Source organism: Desmodus rotundus, chromosome 6 (genome assembly GCF_022682495.2).
Source record: "Desmodus rotundus isolate HL8 chromosome 6, HLdesRot8A.1, whole genome shotgun sequence".
NCBI classification, from domain to species: Eukaryota; Metazoa; Chordata; class Mammalia; order Chiroptera; family Phyllostomidae; genus Desmodus; species Desmodus rotundus.
In genome coordinates this window covers 106,173,097-106,196,620 of record NC_071392.1, presented here as the reverse complement: position 1 = coordinate 106,196,620, position 23,524 = coordinate 106,173,097, and the positions used below count along the sequence as shown (strand labels likewise).

The 23,524-nt window shown below is 49.6% G+C and overlaps 1 protein-coding gene across 8 annotated transcripts in view; it reads right to left on the bottom strand.

Annotated features, from left to right (window-relative positions):
* PTPRT (protein tyrosine phosphatase receptor type T) overlaps window positions 1–22,672 on the bottom strand; it is a 928,354-nt gene extending 905,682 nt beyond the window's left edge. For 7 of the 8 annotated variants that reach the window (XM_053926537.2, XM_053926540.2, XM_053926542.2 and 4 more), the window contains exon 1: window positions 22,402–22,649. In XM_053926537.2, coding sequence (XP_053782512.1) covers window positions 22,402–22,489 — 88 coding nt within the window. In that variant the 5' untranslated portion in view covers window positions 22,490–22,649. Of the gene's footprint in view, window positions 1–22,401 lie in introns of all 8 variants that reach the window. The other variant, XM_053926541.2, reaches the window with a different exon arrangement.
* Window positions 22,673–23,524: the final 852 nt, after the last annotated feature.

Genomic DNA, 23,524 nt, shown 5'->3' with positions numbered 1-23,524 from the left:
GTGGACAGAGGAACCAGCTAAGGAGAGTGGAGACCTGTCTTCACTGGCAGCAAAGATGCCCTGCGGAGAACGGCAGCATGCCTACTAAGATTTGAAACAGTCGCCTCTTAGCCGCTTGGGAGTCTCCAAAATAAACACCTGTGGCCAACCTTGAGAGGGACAGAGCTCTTGCTTGTTGACATGCCATCTACGACACAAATCACGGTCCATGCGGGCCACCACGAGGTGAAGGATGGCTGGTAGCTCGTGCTCATGTGTTATCTGGATGGTTCTGTGGCTTCTGCTCTGGCCTGCTGCCCCTGGGGGAGAAGGGTGTCCAAGGGTGTCCACCCGCAGCACGTCCTCCTCACCTCTGTGCATCCTCGTGTGTGTACGTGAGGAGAGGGAGAGAAGGAGGAGGAATAAACACACCGATCCCATATCTTCTCTTTTAGAAAATGTGTTCCCCAAAACCAGTCACAAACTGAAAGCTTGACATTTGGAACCTGCAGATCCTCACGCACTTTAGGAGAAGAATGGAGGAGGGTGAATGTCGGGGGAAGGTTTCAAAAAGTATGAAATTGTAACTATGATGTGAATGTTTCATGCCCGTGTGCCTCGAGTGTGACACAACGTACACCTGATCACTCAGGATCATTTAAAATATTACAGAATGAATTAAGTTACAAACAATCAATTAAGTTTGGTGGTATCTTAAGTTCCAGTCATCTCGGCTTACTGAAAATGGCACTGTGTGTGAGTGGGACAGTGAGTTCGCTGCTGGAGACAAGGACGTACAGCAGACGTGGCAGAGGGTCGAGCTGCAGACTCAGCATTGATCTTCCTTCATTCATGCAGTCTGTCGACACACACGTCTAAAGCACCCACTATGTGCCAGGCACTTCTTCAGGGGTCAGCAGGATATAACTGCTCCCTCCGAGAACTTACCTTCAAGTGGGAGAAACAAACTAATAAATGAAGAAATAAATAAATACTTTCAGTTCTTGACACTACTAACATAGCAACATATTTGAGCTCATGTGGACAGAAGGAGTGATATCAGAGCAGAGATGAAAAAGGAGCAACATCTTTAGCAGCGAGAACAGCAAGTGCAAAGGTCCTGAGGTGCACAGGGTTTCACTGGTCAAGGTGGGAACAGAAGGTCCATGTGGCTAGATCAGGAGTGAGCAAACCTTTTCTGTAAAGGGCCAAACAGTGAGCACTTCAGCCTTCGCAGGGTATACAGTTTCCACTGCAACTAGAATAGTCCCATTTACCCACAGGGGGTACATTCCAAGCTCCCCAGTGGATGCCTGAAGCCTCAAACAGTACTGACCCCTGTACGCACTATCCCATGTTTTTTCCCATACAGACATACCTATGACAGAGTTCAATTTATAGATTAAGCACAGTAAGAGATTAACAATAATAACGTACACCAACTGTAATAATATACAAAAAGTAAGTAAATGGCCTTGGACTATTATTAAGTAAAATGAGGGTTACTTGAGAAAGCAATGCAGTAACTGGACAGTTGATCTGAAAACGAAGACAGCCCCTAAGTGACTGATGGGCGGGGTGTGCCCACCTTGTGGATGTGCTGGGACAAAGCGACGATTTGTTTCTGGAAGTTTCCATTGAATATTTTTAGACTGCAGATGACAGCGGGGAACAGAAACCACAGAACACAACCTCACCCAACCCCACCCTTGTCGCGCGAAAGCAGCCACAGACAACACGCAAACGAAGGGGCGAGGCTGTGTTCGAAAATAACTTCTTTATGGATGCAGAGATTTGAATTTCATACTATCTCCCCGTGTTAGAAACTACTGTTCTTTTGTTACCAGCCATGTAGAGACAGAAAAGCCAGTCTCAGGCCACAGACCACATACAATCGGGTGGCAGGCAGATGTGGCCCCCGGGATGGAGTTTGCTGGCTGCTCTGCCAGACTCAGTCAGGTAATGAGTGCAGGAAGGGGTAGGGGTGAGAGACATTATTAGGAGCTAGATCTTCAAGGCAAGAAGCAGGAGTCTGGGCTGGGGCTTTATTCTAAGAGCAAGCGGAGTGGTCTGAAAGAGGAAAGGGGCGTGGTCTGATTTATGTTTTTAAAACATTACTTGGGCAGTTGTGTGGCGACTCTGAGAGCATCATCCACTTTCTTGGAAAAAATGTGTCAACAGGAAGCTGAGCACTGTCTTCTCAATTAAAGACTCGGGAGCAAACCGGCTCCCCATCAAAACCTCTATGAATCTCTTGATTTCTCCCTGTATTCGAATCACTGAAATGCCTTTTTTTTTGTCTTTAATGTTGATTCTCACTCCATAATTTTAAACAGTTCTCTGCTTTCCTCCCTCACCAAGCATGGCCTTTGGGACAGGAGGTTTAAGGATGCATTTCCCGAAGCCTGTGCACATTCGTTCCTTTTATTCCCTTCACAGCTGAAATCATCGGACCAGTAACACGTGGAAGCGAGAGAGTCAACACCGCCCGTACACCTAACAGGCCTCAGACGGATTACCACGCGAGCTGGCATTTTCACATTTCCATTTTCAGCTCAGCTTTATAATGTAAGAGAAAACTGAAAAATTCAATCACAGCTAATGCAGACAAAGGCGGTCGGAAAGAAAAACCGATCTCATGGTTGGCAGGTATCAGAGTACACGGGCTCTGAATGGTTTTATGAAGTCCAAATTCAACACTGGGAGGCATGCAGAAATTATGAGGAAAAGTACAGTTTTCCCCCCGAAATTCTAACTTATAGGAAAGGAAAGCCTGTCGAGACACTTGGCCCGTACGGGCTTTGTTGTGTTTCTCTGGCTGCCCTTCCGCAGCCTGACTTCCCACATCCCCTATGGCGCCTAGTCTCACCTTCATACCTGCTCATAGACTGTGCTTGAACTCTTGACATTGAACTTGGCCCAGTGGCCCAGCTCCAGCTAACCCTGGGCCCCGGGAGAAAAAAGGCCCCCATGTTAGTCAACCCCAGCAAAGCCTTCATTCCAGAAGCCTTCTGTTCAAAGTCCAAGGGCTCTGGGCCCTTGTGAGCTCGGACAAGATTCAGGCTTGTTTCCAAATCTTGGAAACACCTGCCCACTTCTCAGGGTTAGAGTGTGAGTGCAAGGAAACCCATACTGCAAGCCCTCTGCAAGCCCTCTGGTGAAGTCGATGCAGGTGAATGGGTAACCAAATCAAATTCCCTTGAAACACCCCATCCCTCTCTTCCAGCCTCTTGGGTAATTCTCAATCTCTCCCATCGTCACAGAAGCAAAGCTGTTCGTGTCAAAGCTCTGAAGAATACACAAAAGGGTGGGTTACAACATGTGGGTCTGTGGCAGGCAGACTTGGACCTGGCCCCCAACGATCCTCACCTCCCAGCGCTCCTGCCTACCTTCTAACCAACCAGAATGTGCTAAAGTACAAACAAATACATATATAGATGATGTCATTCCTGTGATTAAGTAAAACTGTCGCTCTGTCTTGCTGGCTGACTCTCTCGTCTGCTGGGGAGACGCAGCAAGCCACAGTGCTGGGAAGGCCCATGCAACAAGGAACTGAGAGTGGCCTTTGGCCAACAACCACAGGAGGTGAGACCCTCAGTCTGGCAGCCGGCAAGAAACTGAATGTTGCCAACAGCCACGTAAGCTTGGCAACAACCCTCCCCCGGTCAAGCCTTCAGATGCCCTGCTCCACACCTCAGCGGCAGCCTCGAGGAGGACCCTGAGTCAGAGGACCCAGCTCAGCTGTGCCCGGATTTCTGACCCACAGAGACTGTAAGACAACAACTGTTTTCGATAGCTTACATGGTTTAGTAAATGTTATTTTTTAAGTGGCTAACTTTGTGGTGACTTTTTAAGGAACAGCAGTTAACTAACACAGGGTCCACTTCAATTTGAATTTCTCAGGTCATCCTACTCCAGAAGCCACCTGCAGTCAACGCTCCACACACCTCCAACGGCATCATACTAAGCTTTCACAGAGTTAAAAGAAGAGATTGGCCATTGATTTCTTTCAAAGAACCACCTATTAAGCTCATCTTGATCCCTTTTCTCCAACAAAGGGGCATCATTTGCCAAATCTTCCTCTTTGACGCAGGAGACAAAGAAGAAATTCAAACCGTGGCATGGCATCTCTGCATGCAGCAGGAGGGGCTGCCAGCACTCCGCCTGGCCTGTCTCCCCCCAGGAACATAGTCAGGTGGCTCTGAGCCACCGCCACCCCATCCACCTGGACAGGACGGGCATCTGAGGAGGTCAGAGGTAGGCTACGCTTTGGTGGCTATTCTATCATCATTTGCTGTCAAATCTCTATTCCACAGCAATGTTTTCCCATGCTGGTATGAATTTCTCTTGGCAAATAAAAGTTATTTTTAACAAAGAGCCGGAGGCTGTAAACCTGCTCCCCCAGAAGAGTTAGGTGAGGCAAAATCAAAGGAGTCACAGAAAGGAGAGAAGGAGCATACTCCTCCAAGAAAAGGCCATCTGTCCTGTCCCACGACCGTCCCCTGCATGCCAGTCTGTGCCCTCTGCCCTCTCCTCCTTTTTACCGGGACTCTTCCTTACACATTTACTCCCGCCTGCTTGTCCTCCTCCACCATGCCTTCATTCAAGCTGTGCCCAAGAAAACTTGCCTTCGTGATGACAGAGCTTTCCAAATAGCTAAGGCACGCTCTTTAATTCAACGTTCTACTCCAAATACTTAAATCCCGGGTCCATGGGGCTGAAGGCGGCATGCTAAACAGCACAGCTCACGTGAAGGGCTGTGTCTACAAAGGGTTTAGAAATGTTCCACAAACTTCCCTTCCCTCTTATGTGATAGGATGGGGCCATGGTGCACACCCCAGGTGCAAACTCTAAAACGCAGGTGTCAGTACCCGTATGTCCTTGGGTTGGTCCCTTAATGCATCTAAGATTCAGCCTCCTATCTGCAAATGGGAGGTGGCCTTTATTAAAAGCAAGGATTAAAATGCAAGGATATGCCTGAAAATACTGTGTAAAACATTATAAAAATAGAATCATTGGGATTAAAGAAAATAATTTAGCTTTTTTTAATATATAACTCAGGTTATCCATTAAAAGATCAGATAGTATTCAGAACCCAAACCCATTTTTCTCCTCCTGAAAAAAAATCACACGTCATGACGGCCGCTGCATCTTCGGCAAGGCAATAGGTGCGGCCTCTGGGGCCGTGGAGGAGAATAGCGGTCCCTGTCCTTGCGCCCAGCAGCTCTGGCTACTGAGTTTACTGGGCTCGCAACTGCTGCCCCTCGGAATCCTCTTCTCGCACAACCAGAGCATCGCTCCAGTTTTTCCCACCCCGCAAGCAAGCCTCCCCAGGGCAGCCAGTCTTCTCCTTCCTCCTCCACCCTCTGGGCTTGGAAACCCAACACAAGCCCATTTGTAGAGATCTGTACGTGAAGTAAAAGCTACAGCCACTGTTAGAGAGGCTGAGGGCTCTCCCTTGGACAACGGACAAGAGCTTTGCGTGGGTTTCGCATCTGGTTGGTAGCCCAGGACTCTTTAGCTTCTTTCCAGGTTCTTCCCAGCACCCTAGAAGGCAGGCTTTTTAAACAGTAAGACATGGGAGGAGAAAGGAGCTTTTACACAAAGTCTGACGCACGGAGTACCACTTACTGTCTCACACAGGACCTCACTCCGCACCCAACGGCACGCACAGGCGTGAATCTGCGCATGTAATATTCAACAGCAATGAAGACCGCGGACGCGTCTGATACGCAGAGGAAATTCCCACCGAACGGTGATGGCGATTTCCACACCATGTATTCCCTGCTTCCCGTGTGTTACTTCACACGCCGCTCATACGCATCTATGACACAGGCACTATCATCCCCTACTCTCTAAAAAAGAAGTTTAAGGCTCAGAACCATTAACTAATTTGCACAAAGACATGCAGCTGGTAAGCGGGATGATTAAGGACCCCAGCCAGTCTGACCCCACAGCCGGTCCAGGTGGGAATGAAAGTATCTCCAGAGACTGTTGTGAGTTGAAGTCACGTTCGCAGTTTCTCCTCCTGAAGGGCAATAAATTCTAAAATCCACCCCTTGAATTGAGACTTACCACGATTCACACATGAATTACCAATTCTCAAAAACATTCTCAGAAATGACCACTGTTATTTATCACTTGCCAGGTATTTTATATGCGTCATCTAAAATGGTCACCACCCCCCTGCCGGACTGGTAGAATTATCCCCATTGACAGATGGGGAATCTAGGCTCAGAAAGGTACAGTAACTTCCCCAAGGACACACAGCCAGTAAGTGACAGGGGCCTAGGTTTCAATTCAAGTCTCTCGGACTTCAATGCCTGTTCTCTTTCCAACTTGTTGAGTGACCCAAGATAAAATAACACTGTATTTCAAGGCAAACTATTTTATGATATAACCAACCTTTGCAATTCAGCAGGTTCTTCTGAATCTTGCACAGCTTTGAAACCGAAACTACACTGGCCTGCAAGTGAGCACAGCCTGACCGAAACCTGGATTTGGCCCGTGAATAGCGGCGAATTTGGGCACGTCCCACAACTTCACTGAAACTGCATTTCTTTACAGTGACCCAATTTTGCAGAGCCTGCGTTTCAATCAAATGGGATGATGTGGGACATGCTGCATGTGCCATGGTCCCTGACACACACGTGCACACGTACGGCGCTTCCAGTGTTCTTTCCCTTAATTCATCAATTATTATTTTCCTTTAAAACTGGAATTGTGGCTTGAGATTTCAGATTGACAGGTTTACGATAAACCAGCCATTACTGTGTAAGAGAACACAGAATCTTCACATCACGACGAAATCTGCTGACGGCGCCTGTAGCAATCACTTCACATCCGTGCACTCACCCACACGGAGGGAGTCCTGTCTGTAGGAACAGTACTGGGCAGGGAAATCCGCAGCGAACAGCACAAAGTCCTGGCCGCCATGGTGCTTAAATTCTACTAGAAGAGTCAGAAAATAAACACATAAATAAGTTTAGCTCTGGATGGTGCGGGTAGCCTGCAAGCCATAAAGCTGCCTGTTCAATTGCCTTCCCGGTCAGGGCACGTGCCTGGGGTACCAGCCAGGTTCCCGGTTGGGGACGTGGGAGAAGCGGCCAATGGACGTATCTCTTGCCCATCAATGTTTCTCCCCCTCTCTTTCTCCCTTCCCCCTCTCTAAAAATAAATAAATAAAATCTTTTAAAAAAATAAATTTAAAAACTATTTAAGAGAATCAAGGGTTATAAATAAACTAAGCAAAGAAGCTCCTTCGCATTGGGCTAAGATTGAAACCAACCTCCAAGCCACAGCATGAACTTGATTGGCCAAAGGCCTCACATGACATTAATGGTGTATCTTTGCTCCCCCGACCAGCGGTTCTCAAATTTTCCTATGGATCAGAATCACCTAGAGGGCTGGTCACTGCACGGATGCTGGGCCCCGCCCCCGAGTTTATGACTCAGTAGGTCTTTGGTGGGCACACGAATTTGCAATTATAAAAAGTTCCCAGGCAGGGCTGGTGCCCTGGTCTAGGCACCACATTGTGAGGCCAACCACCATTGAGAAATGCTGCCATCCTGGAAAGCAGTGAGACAGAGAGCGGAGGACAAACTCCCCAGCCCCTCTCCTCCTGCTTTATAATCTCCTGCCAGGGATCCCCATCTGCTAGACACAGTCAGCAACCAGAAGGCAAAGGAGTCATGCCTCCCGGAACTCGGAGCAGTGCAGAGAAGGGCTCCATGAACACACCCCCCGCACCCCTTTGCAAATTAAAGTGCCCTAATGGCCTTTCGCGGTCCCTCGTCACTAGCTGTCTCAGCGTCCCAGGAGAGCTCCCTTAAACTCAAGCCCACCCCATGAACACTCCCTTGTTAAAATCTCTTGACATGCTGCAGTCGCATCCTGTTTTCCGTCAGGATCCAGAGAGAGGCACCACCGCCAGGCCCCAGACAGCTCCTCTAGTGGTGATATTTTCAGAAATTGACAAAAGATAGTCTATTTCTTCTAACAGTGACATCTATGAAATGCAAATCAAATATCAGATCAGCTTGTTTCTGCTACATGAATATGAATTATATACGCAACTTGCAGGAGCCTGCACAGCACATGCAATCGGATGATCTGAGAGAACTGGTGGGCATTAGAGTGACCAATCCATCCTCGTTTGCCTGGGACAGTCCTGGTTTTAGCACTGACGATCCCACATGCTGGACATACCAGGACAACCGGTCACCCCAGCCATGTGCGCTTTGCCCCACCGAGCTCGGGCAACCCTGTTCCGGCAAGAGCACCACCATCGAGAATGGCGAGCATTTACTGATGAGCACTTTCCCCGAGCCTGGCCCCACGCTGAGCATTTCACACACATCACTTCACTGGTTTCTCACAACCACCCTACAAGCAAATCATTCCTATTAGCCTCATTTCACAGATGATAAAACTGAGACTCAGAGGGCTCAAATAACTTGTTCGAGGTCATACAGCTTGTAAATATCACAGCACTGGCTTGACCCCCCACAGCCTGAGATCAGGCTTTTAACCACTATGGTTTCCTTCATGACAGAGCAGATGGGTCTCCCTGCCCCTGACCTGATTCCACAAGAAAAACAGCCAAGAACCAGCAAAGGCCACAGTAGGAACCAAGCTCAGAAACTGCAGTCACAAGAGCAGAATTTGAGAGCGTGTTTACACAACACCTTCTTTATTGCAGGCGCCCAATGAAAAAGTCGATGGCAGGCATTTTGGTGCCTTTGGAAAATGAGAGATAAAATTACGCAAGCCCCTATATTTCCGAATCAAAGATTCTTACAGCAAAATCTGTGACGATCAACACCTGAGCCATCCTACAAATTCAAGGGCAGTCCTACCTGACGGCTTAGACTTCAGCCTCTCCTTTGTAAAACTGGAAAGATAATCAATCACCTCTTCTAAATACACAGGGTGGCTATCGTGTGGGTTAAATGAACTCAGTTAACTGTGTCCAACCCAAAAGTGGTTTCCTGAAATGTTTTGTTTGCTGCAGATCCAGAGGTCTAAAGACCGTGGTCTCAGAGGAAACCGTCGCCCCATCTGAGTTCCTGGAGGTGTGGCACCTCCGGCTACTGGGCCCCCAAGGTGGAACCAGCAGCAGCCACATCTAGGGTCTCACTTTTGTTCCAGGACAAGTGAAGGTCCTCCCCTCAGAACTGTCCTCTTGTAAGACTAGGACGATTAAGAGTTAGTTGGAAGGGAAATGGGACATTTTCTCGGGAAGATAGTCCCTCTCCCCCATACCTCTCACGGCCATAAAAATCTTCTGACATTCAACATCATGTGCTGGTTATGAACTTGGACTCTGAAATGAGACAAACACAAGTGTGACAGTGGCCACGACCTTGCACCACCATGAAACCAATTCTCTTATCTGATATATGAAATTGTCATGCCTGTTTCATGGGGTGATTATGAGAATTAGCCAGAGCCTTACAACTCCCCCAAAGGAATTCTCATTAAAAATTCTGAAGGAAGGCTTTCCACCCAGGAATTTTAAATAGGATCTGAATTTTTCCCGAGCGTGAATTTATCACAGCACTTGACACAACATGAACCAGAGACAGGAAAAAACAGTGGCTAAGACAACACATTCCAGCCTCAAATCACTCAGGTTCAAGTCCTGGCTCTACCCCTCACTAACTGTGTGACCTTGAGCTTGCTACTTAACCACTCTGTGTCCCATTTCCTATGATAATTATACCCACACAATAGGACTCTTACGAAGACTCCATAAGCCTTTGAAAAATGTCTGGCTCATTATAAGCTCGAGCATACGACAACATTAGGGTTTGCTATTTGGTAGTCATTGCCTTTTCCGTATTTATTCCCCTGGAGTTCAGTCTGAATTCTTCACGCTCTGCAGACATACCCAGGTGCACCTGTGATTTTTCATAACTTTTGAAGCTGGTTCCCGATTATTATTCCCCTCTCATCCATCACTTTAGCAAATGACTTGTCATCGCCTTGTATTGTCTGCTTTCCATTCCAACACGAGCCGGATGCTCCCCCCGCTCCGTGTACTCTTCCAGGTCACGAAATCTTCATCCCAGGAGAGCAGAACCCCTGCTTCGTGCTCCAACACGACAGGTAAACCGGGGTCACTGGGGGGCGGGCGAAACCCTGGAAACAGACTCTGTGTGTTCCATCTCCCAGGCCTGGGACTGCACAACTCATTCCCTGGGAACAATCAAACTACAGAGGGTGTCAAACAACAAGACTGATCAGACAGGAAAGGGCAGGTTTTTAATATACTTAATCTCTATCGAACATCTCCAATGTTTTGATTTCCAGGGGGGAAAAAATCAAATCTGAAAGTCAGAGATTAGGACTCCAGCCCTTAAGTGGCACAGAAGTCACTTCACAGGTGGGAAAACTTTGCTAAGGTTCAGAGTATCTCTAAACATTGCAAAGATGGTGCGACATTATCCCCCTGCACCAGATGTGCCTTTCTGGGGCCTCGAGAACACCCAAGGCCAAAGGCTGTCCCATGCAGGAATCTCTGCGATTTCTCCATGGAGGCCCCAGGAAGGGGGAGTGCGGCAAGGGGGCGGACAGTGGCTAATAAGGCCCCTTCCTCAGGACCCCAACCGCCCAGGCAAAAACATCTCCCTGCACCTGAGACACGATTCTCTCTCTCCTTCTAACCAGATGCAGATGTCTTAAAGGTCCCTGTAGAAATCATTGTTCCAGTCTTTGAAAGAAGGTTTTCCATGTAGAAAATAAGACCTAATTTGTTTCAAAAGAATGATGGATGAAAACAGTACATATGTTTAAAATCTCGATCATTTGCACGTTACTAGCAAATAGTGGGTTGGTCAAAAAGTCCATTTAGTTTTTTCCACAAAATAAAAGACACGTTTTTCATTTTCACAAATAACTTTATTGATTTGGATATTCTCAGTAGGTCGGCTATCTCCCACTATTGGCTTCTAGCGGGTAGAGATCAGGGGTGCTGCTAAACATCTTCCAATGCATAGGACAGCCCCACAGCAAAGAATCATTTGGCCAAAATGTCAGTAGTACCAAGAAACATCCCAAACCACATTGACACTTTCAATCACTCACAGCACCTTCTCCACTCATTGCAAAATCTTCTTTAGTGTTTCAGTTGCATTTTTACCTTTCTTGAAATAATAAAGCATAATACCCCAAAAGTCTTGCATATTTTCTTCCATCTTCAATGTTAATTAAAATGGCTGCACAAAAATTCACCAATTTTGATAAGTTTTTTTAATGCACGCTGATATGACAGCTGTCACAATACAATCTAACCAAACTGTTTCTAATGAAGTTAAAAACAACCAAGCACTACGAGAGCCATCGTACAGAAAGAAAACTACGTGAACTTTTTGGCCAACCCAATATTAAACTCCAAGAGTTCTCCTTTCTAAGGAAGTCACTTAAATGCAGATATGTTACAAAGAGAAATGTAATTAACACCTATGTTCTTCTCTATTAAGAATTATCAACTGGTTTTAACAAATTTTCTTAGTATGTTCCTCTTTTCCAGTGAAACAGAATATTACAACTAAAGCGAATTGCCCTGTATCTACCACCCCAGCTCCACTTCTGCCCGCACCTCTTCCGAGGAGGGCGGCCTCCCACTCCGCTTTTTATATGAACATACACCTGCCTGGTCTGACCGTTAACACGTTTCTGATTGTTACAGCCATAAAATTGACGCTTATTTTTTCTTCCTACAGAAGACAGTCTAGCAGATGATGAGTTTGGTCCGTGAACCAGAAGAGCCTAATATTTGTAAATATCCCTTAACAGATGCTCAAATTTGTAGCATAAGCTCTTCCAAAATGCTGATAGGAAAGGGCAGTGGCACAGCAAAACACCCACTGCCTCTGGGCTCAAGCAGCACCCTGCTGGTGCCAAAGATGTCACTGCAAACCGTGCACACCATTAAGGAACCGGGAGCCAAAGAGGTCAGGCCGAGACCTACCCCAGCGCTGCCTCTCTGTGGGGTCACCTCACTCCCGTGACCCTCTGCGTCTTTAGCTAAGTACATCAGGAATTCATGGACGTTTGAGAGCACGTACAAGGCCTATGCCACATCATCTGTCACCCACGTGAAACTATGCCATCGGTGTCATAGTGGCAGGCGTACACGGAGCTCGCCATTGTGCCCAGAATGCAGTCAGGGATCCGAAAGCCAAAGGAGGGAACGATGACTAAGCTGTACCAGATCCAGGAGAATTTTGGTGGGAGGGGCAGAGCCAAGGCGGATTTGTCTGCCGCTCCCCTCCCTCCAGCCACTTGGACCTAACCCTAATGTAAATGGCTGAGGGAAGGGCAATGAGCCCACAGTCTGATTCCTGGGGTCTTCTGTATGAGGTTTGACTCAAAATCTGCAGATCACAAAGGGAAGCCCCCTATAAAAAGGTAACCTGGGGTGGGGGAGGTGCCAAGGGACCCTGGAGCTCCAGTGAACAGGTGGTCAGCAACTTTCCAGGGACGAGCGCGGACTGCTGAGGCCTGGAGGTGAGAGGAAATGGGAATGGAACTGAGAAAAGCTTTGTGACTGCGGGGCCAGTTCTCCGGGCAGACCAGTAACAATGTGCTCCGGCGCACGAGTGAACGGAAATTCGTGCTCCCTGTCTTCTGTGTGGGAAGAGGCAGAGGTAACAAAGATAAGGAGGCTCTGACTTGATTCCCCTTCACTTAGAAAGTGGCCAACAAGGACAGTGGTCCCAAATGAAACAGGACGTGCTGTTTTAAAATATGTGTACGTCTTTTACAGACGATGGCAACCTTGAACTCTGGGATTTGTTCAGGTTAATGCACTCCTCCACCAAAAATGGTGTTCCAAGGGTCAAGTCCCAGAAAGTATGTTCTACCTGGAACACCCACCCTCTGTGCAAAACAATTTGAAAGACTTCATTGAGATGGAAAATTTGCATGGATTAGCATACAAAAGTTTTCTAAACTTCTGTGTGCAGCAAGGGTGGTATGGTACTTGGATTCACCTAAGGGGCTCCCATGTTAGGGCTGAGCGTTGCAGTAGGTGAAAACTTAAGTTTCCTCTTTTCCCAGGAGGTCCCACAGTTCCTCCATTAACTAAATTTAAATGGCCTCAAGACAATGCAACCCAACTGTTCGAGAGCTGCCCTTTCCTTGTTGCAGACAATTTTCAGAGGGAGATGACCATCCTGAACTGCAGCCAGCTGGGACACAGTGAGGAGGCTGGCAACGCTCCCGGCTTCTGAAAATAGCTGATCGGGGCTCCCACCGCCCCCACCTGTATCCATACCCGCGCCCCCTCCCCAGTTTGGAATAGGTTAGAATCTTGCCTTAAAGTCTAGGTTTCCGACGTTTCTAAGCTGAAAACCACTCCCCCCACCCCAATACATGCATGTCCTAACAAAAAGGTGAAAAAATAATGCAAAGGTGAAGGGATAGTAAGTGGGCAATATTCAGCAAAGATTCACTGAATAAAAGGAAAAAATAACAGTAAAAACACCCGGAGCTCAGGATCTGGAAGTAGAAGTGGATGTGGAAATGGCTTTGAACTCGAGCAGGTACCCTGAGGTGGAATGGGGTCCTTGATGCAGTCCAGCACGGGCTGCTCTGCGGGCTCCACGCAGCCACCCGCAGCAGCCCTGGCCCAGGCACTGGGAGACTACGCCCCTACTACCTCCCTCACACCCGGAGGGGTGCCTGGCTCCCAACCTCGCACGAACTGGCTCAGCAGGACTGAGACGACAGTCGGTACATGAGAAAGTGCTCAAAAACCCAAGCCCCTGAAAGTGGAGGCCAAACACTTCCCCGGGGCACAGGGAGGGACCACTCAAGATTCTCCCTTCCCCAAGGTCACCTTGTGGAAATGCCTTCGGAAGGACCTGGGGTTGGCGCCATCATAAATTGGTGACCCTCCGGCCTAAATGCAGATAATGCCAAGACAAGCACAACGGGGACCTTTGAATGACAACCACCAGCACCCCTCCTGGAGCACAGGTCAATAAATTCCTGAAGCAGCCCCACCAGGGACTCCAAGGCCCCGCCCACCTGGATTCCAGCAGAGCCATCCTTCACTAGAAGACCTCAAGGGCTGGAACCTGAAGGAAAGCGGTGACGAGTGTCTTCTGTAATGACCATACTGGTGTAACAGCAGCGACACCACAAGTGCAGAGTTCGATCCCTGTGACAGTTTGTATGTTTACATTACAACTTTCCACCACCGTGACTTCCTGAGTCCTCAGTGTTAGCTTTACACGACAAAACCCCTCTGGAAATGCGTCAAAAAGGGCTAAAATAAGTACTAATTTTTAGGCCTGGGAAGTCCAAATGTAGTAAAAATATTAAATCTCAGCTAAATTATACTGTACCCTTAATCTATTTGGCGTTTTTTATGAGTTGGTTTTTGTGGAACCTATGTACTAGTGTGAAAGATTTACAGTCTTATAAAAACACCATAGTACTTCAACTTTGACGGTAAAGTTTGAAAAGTTTTCTGATGGATCTTCATAGTAACTCATTTTTACTTTCTGACATTCCTAATTAACTTTTTTTAAGATTTGAACTAAGTGAATGCTGAGGTAGTAAGTCTCTCTTTTCAAAGGCCTTTCAAGAGTAAAAGCTTGACGCCAAGTTAACATTCATGCCCAAAATAATAAAAAGAATTAAAAGACTTGGACCCACTTTAAAAGCGACACTTGCACTTTTCTCCCAGATCTGAGGCTGCCTATACTGGCCTGTTCTTCGAGGCTGCGCAGCCAGCTGGCAGCTCCCGAGATGGCTCTCCCTGACCCCCGGCCTCCCAGAATTTGAGCCCTTGTGTGATTTTCTCCCCTTGAGTGTGGGCTGGACCTATGACTTCCTTCCAACAAATAAAATACGGCAGACACGATGAGATGTCCCTTCCAAAACTAAGTTACAAAAGCCTGACTTTGGTCTTGCTCACGCTCTCTCCTGCCCTCTCCGTTGCCTTGCTTGCTCTGATCAAGCCAGCTACCCTGTTGTGAGGGAGGGCCCCTCTGGCAGGGAACCCAGCTTCCAGCCAACAGCTCCTGAGGAACTGAGGCTTCCAGGCCAGCGACTGAACCCTCCTGACAGCCACCAGACAGCCACCGACGGAGTGAGCCTGGATGCAGATCCTTCCCCGTTCCCGCTGTGGCCACTGCAGCCCCAGCAGACACCTGATTGTGTCCTGTGATTGCATGATGCACCCAGAACCAGAACCCTGCTATGGCCACACCCAGATTCCTGACCCAAAGAAATGGCGAGAAAAGACAGCCACTCAGTTTGGGGGGGAGGGGATAACTTGTTTGTTACACAGCAATAAATAACTAACAGAGTTAGTCTTCCTCTAAAGGAGGGAGACTGGGATTTGTTTCTCTTCTTTTCAGAAAGCTGGTGCCCAAGACACACGGGCAGATGAGACTCATCCGAACCCAGCCATTTAGGGGTCAATTCCAAATTACTTAAAGAAAAGAGAAAGACATGGTGATGTGGGTGTCTAAGTTATGCTCTAATTTAAGCACATAACAGGACAATGTCAAAAATATTCTTCATTAGAGTAAGTTCTTCTGCTCAAATCAATTTTAAAAAGGTGAAGAGACACATGGTCATAAATGCATGCTGTCTAAAACATCTTTCTTTCTACCTCTGACATCAGCAGCGGCCCCCACTTTATTCTGTTTTACTCCAGAGTTCAAACAAAACACTACTACACCATGTGCCTCAGTTTCTGATGTTGCCACAAAAAGGGAGCAGGGCTCTTAAAAAAAATAAATAAGTGGCCACATGTTCGAGAGAGGAAAGCTAGAGGTGAGGCTGAAGATCCTGTTCCCCAGAAAAATGAGCATGCTCTCAAAGACATCTGCAAGTGATGATAACAAACCCAACTGGACCAACCTGTGTCCGTTTGAGCAGCAAAAATAAGCCCTAATCACAGTCAATTAAAGCACGTGCAAACCTTCTCGCAAGGCCACTCATTCACGATGATCAAGCACTAAGTGCTCTTTAAGAAGTTCTCCTTGCTGGCGCGAACCCATTAACTCACGCTCTGTTCCACAGAGTCAAATGCAGGATGAAACGTAAGGATGAATAAAAACCGCCCCCATGCGTCACGCGAGGACCAAGAGAAACGGGTTTGCGATCTTGGCATTGGCTTTGGAACCACTGGGATAAAGGGGGAGTAAAGCAAAGCTGCAGTGACCTGAAAGGAAACGGGCTGTCCCGGGTCCTGGGCAGCTGGCACTGGGAGCGTGGGGGACAGCACTGTGTCCTCGCCTGGGTGAGGACGAGCCTGGAGATGCCGAGAAAGTCCGAGGTTCGCAAACACCTGTTTAAGAATAGGACATGGGCTACCAGTATGGTGTTCTTCCAGGGTGCGGATGGAAGCCCCGCACAAAGGCCGAGAAAACGCAGGTATGGAGCTCTTTTCTCACCTCTGGGAGCTGCTCATGCTGTTGGTAAACAAAGGGGCCAGACACATGTGGCCTCTGCTCCCCAGTGGGGGAGCGTCCCCTCTTCTGTGCAATGTCTACATCCTTGGCTTCGTGAGAAAGAAAAAGGACGGTCTATTCTCTCCCCCCACCAACCCCTACCCCACCAAAACACTCCAGGCACAAGGTATTCACATCTTCAATTTTCACAGACACTGCCAGACTTAGCGCTCAAAAAAAGCTGTTTCAACATCCACTGTGCAACAATGAACACCTAATTGCTCAGATCCTTTTCAACACTTGATAGCCTTAAACTTTTTCATTGTTGCCAAACTGCTGAAGGGAAAGAAATGTTAGTGCATCGATTTAATTCACAGTCTAAAGAGAGAGAGAACACCACCAGCAAATAATGCCTTTCAAAGAACTAATGCCACAAACTATTTTGGAAACTGGCAAAGGATAAGTAATAGTAATGCCGTTGCCTGAGTGCCTGTTTTGGGCCAGGCACAGAGCTGGACAACTTCCAGCAGTTATCCCTGGCTCTTACAGCACCAAGGCACTGCTGTGCCCACTTTTACAGCTGCAGAAATGCGGGTTCCGAACGGAGAAGTAACTTACCAAGGACACATCACAGGCTGCGAGCCAGGATTTATATAGTTACCACCACCATCGCCACCTTCCAGTTTTCAAATCTCTCTATCACTTCAGAATATTTTCTCTATAAATCCCCGCTCCCCTGCCCAGCTCCAGGCAACCACTGATCTGCTTTCTGTCTCCACAGATTTGCCTTCTCTGAATATTTCATGGAACATGTAGAATTCTGCATCTGGCTTCTTCGGCTCAGCATGATGCTTTCTGAAGTTCAGCCACGTTGTAGCACGTATCAACAGTTCATTTCTTTTTATTGCTAGTCCTAGTCCACCGGATGGGTTCAGCAGCGGAGGGTCGCTTGGATTACTTCCAGGTTTCGGCTGCTATGAATAATGCTGCTGCAAGCGTTCACGCGTGTGTCTCCGTGTGAACATATGTTTCCGGTTTCTGTTGGGCTCACTCCTAGAAGTGGAGTTGCTGGATCCCACGGCACATGTATGTTTAACTTTTTAAAGAAACTGCCCACCTGCTTACCAACACGGCATCACCATTTTTTACTCCCTCCAGCATCAAATGAAAAGTTTAAGCTGCGCGTTCAAGAAACTGGAAAGACTTTATATCCATGCCACTCAGGCACCGGTGGGCATGGGCGTGCATGTGTCAGACAGCAGCCAGAGTCCGGCGGGAAGTGGAAATGAGTCCGTGGCCCCACGGACCACATCCTGGATCGCTTCTCCACTGGCTGGAAGGCGGGTCCGGTGGGGCTCCGAGCGCCCCGTCCTCTGTGTAGACACCGAGGACGGGCCACATAAAATGATGCTGCCCTTTGGCATCAAATAGGCCAAACGATCCCCATTTCTCGATGGCTCCTTCCCCTTTTGCAGCTCTGCCTTTCTCAATTAATTCACATTCATTCTCATTTTTCACAGGTGACTTCTTAGAATCTACGACCCCAATCCTCCCTGCGCCCCTCTGTACCTTCTTTAGTACCTGAAACTCTTACAAACAGATAATAAATAAACGATATGATCATGTCCATTTTTCCCTTTTCTAGGCAAATGAAAGGGTCCCGCAAGCCCACCCCAAACCTCTGAATCTCACGACCCTGACGGGTCACCTGAGACCACCTGGACACAACACCTGTGATGGCCACTGTCTCTTCGGCTGCATCGGAATGTCATTATTCCATTTTCAAAATCCGTGGCTTTCTTCCTCTGCAAACCAATTTGAGTCCGTTCTATAAGATTTCAGAAACACTGTCAAGGCTTTCTACATCTCCATGGTGTTGCCCCCCAGCCCCGCATATGAGGTGTCCGACGTGCTCTGTTTTCAATAATCTTGTAGCTCCTTTCTCTCTTTTCTGGAATGTCACAGGCCTCTATGTGTGTGCTCATTCTTTGCTTGTTTATCAAGTGCACAAGGCATCTTTCCCCCCCATGCCCCAGGGCGCCATGCACCGGATTTCCAGGGCAGAGACAGAAACAGGGGAGAGCCCTGAGGTGAGGAAGACTGGGTGAGAGAGGGCAGCAGGCAGGGAGAGAGGATAAGCCCACACACTCTTCTGTCATGATGTACAACTGTGTGGTTTTTCATCAGTTCTCATCTAGGAAGGTAAATGTACTTAAAACATGTCCTATCTAAACCCCTGAATGGCCACATGTGTTAGTGTCACCGGTTAGAAATTTCACTTGAAATCTCTTTCTAAAAGTGGTGGCAGGGAGTCGACCTCCAACAGGAAGAAAAACCGGAAACCATCACCAAAACCCAACCACCTAATTGGCCATTCCTAACGGAGATGCAATGTCAAGACCAGCAACGCACAAGGCTCCCCAGTAGGATAAAGTCCTGCTACACACCAGTCTCTCACTCACTGTGCACACATCACCTCCAGCCTTCACAGAACCCAGTGAGGCAGCTACAACTCTCCTCTCTTTACAGATGAGAAGCTGGGGACCCACAAGAAGGTAAATGACTTGCCCAAGCTGGCAAAGCTAGAGAGAGGGGCAGTGGCAGGATTCAAACTGAGGACTTCAGACTCCAAAGCTCATCCTCATTTCTCTAAATCAGGCTTCCTGGTGACTTACAACGCCCCGTACCTTCATCACGGTTACCACGGGATGCTATCCTCTCTTCATCATCGTCAATAAATATTTATCAAGGGCCCACTGCCTACATGGCATTGCTCTTGTTTCCACAGCAACACTGTCAGAGAGTCATGGGAGTATCCTGTGCTTAAAAGAACAATGCTGTAATGCCCCGTGACGGTGGCTCTGAAAGGTGACGGCTCCTACTGCCGCAGACGCCTCTCAGCTGGCAGCTCGGAACCTGAAGGAACTGTGCAGGGGGTAGGAAGCAAGGAGAAATTAAGTGCAGGAGAAAGCGAGGGGGGTTATAACCCAAAAAGATGGTCTGCTTTCACTAGGAATGGGTTTGCAGTGGTTGCTGAAACGGAACCCAAGCCAGGTTTGCCCATGAACTGTTTCTTTTCTTGGGAAACAAATCAAGCCATCCAGGACAGAAAGGAAAATGTGATGGTACGGCTACCAGTTCCCCAGAGGCAGCTGGCAATGATGACCGAGTTAAATGGCTACATTGCTAACAACTGCGACCTCAAGTCAGCCCCCTTGAGGACCCACTGTTGCTCTCAATGTGTAGATGCTGCAACCCCGAAAAGTAGACGGGACCCACGACCCCCTTACCTGTCAAACTGTTTCCCTCTTCCCCCTTCCCAAAGCATGTTTCACCACACTCCTCACAGGCTAATTTTCAATGCTTTTTTACTATCGTTCCTTACAAAACTCATCCCGACTCATGAAGCACATCTTAGAGTAAGGAAGAAGGACCCTGCCTTTTAATGACAGGCTTACACCACTGACCTTTGGGCACTATGACCAACATGTCATAGCAAAACATGTACCCCGACTGTGTCCCGAAGGTAAGCTTGCAAATTTGAAATTGCTCTCCAGACTGGGAATTTTCATATTAAAAGACTATAGAGAGCACACCACTGAATTTTAAAATGTACTGTTTACCCAAACTTGACAAAAAGTTTTAAAGAAACTATGTTAAAGGAAATCAAGCTATTATTATATGTATGCTAGATTTGGATTCCAACAATTTCTGCATTTAGGAAAAAAAGTAAGACTATAAGTCCAGTTTTAAAAGTCAACATGTGCAGCATTCCTGCATCTACAAATGCATATGTCCATGCAGAAGGAACCTGGAAAAAGAAATCATCTCATTTACATGGTCTAGCTAGCATTAGACCAGAATGAATAGAGATATACACAGAAAATCCCCACTTTTTTACAAATGACTGAGGCTTACAACCCACCAAGTCTCCAGTACAATCCCCCTCCTTTACAAAGCCCTTGGAACACACGCAGTCACGTGCTAAGCAGAGGCCGTAGTTGGTTTACAGAAGCCGCCGGGCTCAGGTGGGACGGAAAAACACGTATGGTGACTTCACAGCAGCCTTCTTCCTACACCGTACTCCAGGATTGCTTTTCTTTCCCCTGTGTTCCACAGAGCAAACAAAGAAAAGGTGCTTGCTCTTCACACTTCTCTAATGTTTTAACAAAAGGCTGCTGAATAAACACATTACTCATTTAAAAATTGAAAAGAAGTTCTATTCCTGAGATGAAAGCAACTCGATTTGCATTTTAACAGTTGTGAGCGAGCGCCACCTGGCGGCAGCATCCGTAACCTGCCTGCTTTCAGCAGTGGACTCGTCCCCGAGCCGGCACCGTTTCACCGCACGCTACCCAGGAACGGATTGCGTGAGACCCGTGGTGGATTTTTTTTTTTTTTTTTTTTTTTTGCTGTTGTTTTTGCTGCCGGATCGTGAGTACTATTAAAATGCGCCAGGTCGGAAAAAGACTTGGAGGATAGGAAAAATCTAAGTCACGAATCCTGCCCGGGTCCCCAGGACTGCCACAAGCATCCTCCTTCCCTCCCCTCCCGAGCACCCCTAACACCGACCCAATACCAGGCAAACCAGAACCGAACCCCATCTTTAGAACGGTGTCCTGTCTCTCCCTGGCTAATCCGATCTTTCAGCTTCACACACCTCAGAAGAAGCGTCCTAGTCGCCTAACTTCTCAGCCACGGAAACAGGCTGTCCCTGCACCTAAGTCCCACACGCAGTTCTCATTCTGGTTTGGAGCAAGGGAGGCCCCGTGGCATTTCCGACGGAATGTCACCCCAGCGATCCTCAACCTCAGAAGCAGCCTATTCAAAGAGGTAACGTTCCCCCAGAGCTGCTTTTGCGTCTGCCTGTCTGTCTTTCTCTTTTTCTTCCTCCTTTCTCTCTCTCTCGGTGTGATAACACAACGGGCACCGCTGGTCGCCAGCAACCCAACACCGGGCCTTTCCGAAGTCCCACTTGCTCCCTCCCCTCAGCCTGTCCCGAGATTCCAGCCGCCTCCCCTCAATGTGTCAAACCAAAGCCCATTGGTGCTAAGGAACTTCAAGGTGATTTTGAACTTGGAAGCTTACCCCGGCCACTTCCTCCTACCTCTCCTTTCCTCCACTGCTCTTTTGGAGGATTCAGGACTGAGAGCTGCCTGCGGTGGCATGGGGTGTGTAAGCCCCCCGAATCGTGGGGGGTCTCCCGTGCATGCTAACTTACCATCGGGAACGCACCAGGGCAGACCCCCCCCCACGCTGAGAGCTGCCTCTGCTCACCTGCTCCCCATGGTCAAACCCAAATGAGTCCCCCAAACTTTTCAGGAGCAGGCATGCTCACGGGTCAAAGCCACTCTACGGGGAAGGCCTTTAACAGGGGCGTCCATCTGCTCCGGGTAGGAGCAGCGGGCAGGGAGGTTTGCTGCCGAGGTCGTTAACACAAACACCCCCACAGGTGCAATCGGCACCAGCTTAAGGGCCAGCTTCACCGGGCGCAGCCTGTTTGGCGGTAGCCTGCAGCTTCCTGTGTGTCCCGGGAGAAAAGAGAAGCCGCCGCCTTGGAAGCCTCGGCGGCTGGCGACCAGTCCAGCCCAGAAAAAGCGCGCGCTGCCCGAGAAGCTGCCGCGGCGAGAACGCTCCACGCCGGGCGTCGCTGCCGATTCTCATCTCGCCGCCCCAAACACTCGAGTGACGGATTCCGACAAGTGGGAGGCAGCAAGTGGAAATACTCGCAACAACCGCGGAAAGTTACTCTAGCCCGGGGGGTGGGGGTGGGGCGGCCGGAAAGTAAAGAGGGGAACTTCGCCAAAGGCAGGCGGTCGCGGGACGCGAGGGGCCCGGCACGCTGGCCCAGGCGCTCCTGGACGCGGCTGCCCGCGGCTGGGCAGGAACTCGGGCTCCGGCCACCGAGCCCCCCGCGAACCCGCACAACTTTCTCCTCCGAGGGTCCCGCGGCGGGTGCCGGGACGCCCCGGGGAGGAGTGGGGAGCCGGGCGGGCGCACTCACCTGCGGCGCTCTGTGCCCCGGCGCCGGGCAGCGGCGGCAGCTGCAGACGCAGGAGCAGGCTGAGGGCGAGCACGGCTAGGCTCGCCATCCGGGCGGCGGCGGGCGGCTCAGCCCCTTTCCGCGGGGGCCGGGGCCGGGACTGGGGCGGGCGCGGAGCGGCCCCGCATCGCCGACGCGGCCGCGGGCTGTGAGCGCCCTGGGCGCCCGGCTGGCTGCGTTGGGCTCCCGGAGCTGGCGCTGCTGCGCTAGAAGCCGAGGCGCGGCGCGAACTGAAGCGGGAGGCTGGGCGGGGGCGGGACGTGCGGGGCGGGGGGCGGTGTCCCCCGAGTCCTAACGCCGCCGCCGCCGCCGCCGTTGCCCGCCCGGGCGCTCCGCCTCGGCCGCGCACACACCCTCGCGCGCACGCCCGCGCCTGGCACACGCCCGCGGCTGGCACACTCGGGCTCCCCCGCTCACCCTCGGCGGGGTTGGCCGGCTCGGGGCCTCTCGCAGTCACGCGCCTACACACGTCCCCACCCCCGCACCGACTCCTGCACCCCCATGCCCCGCAGGGTCCTGGCCTCTTCGCCCCGCGCCGCGCCAAGCAGCCAAGCATCGTCTGCCCGGCTGGGGCGCAGGTACCGGGGGCGGTGGAGGGAAAGAGGGAGCAGCCGTTTGAACTCGGAGTGGGAGAACAGGTGAGTGGGGGACAGGGGGGGCGGGTGGTAGAGGAGAGGGAGGAAGGTGGTCAGGTGAGCGGGGGGAGGGGAGGGGCATCTGCCCTAAACTGGGGCAGGCATCTGTTGGCAGGGTCTCAGGCACTTCTTGAGATGACAATTTTATCCAGGAGTCACCATCTCCCCCCCCCCAACACACACACGACACGCACTGCACACACGCACACTCTTGTGGGCTCAAGGCTGGCCGTTCGGGTGTCACCTCATCCACCTCCTCCCGCCCCCAACCTCATCAGCCGCCTAGGTATTCCTCTGATTCACCTACATCTTTCCCCTGTCCCCACCCCCACGCTGGAGGGGCAAAGACGGCATGAACCCTCCCCCCCACTCCCTTCCTCCGGAGACAGAACCGTGTAGCTTTTTCCTTTTTCTTCCCGGTCTGAACAAAGACCTGGTTGGGGCCGAAA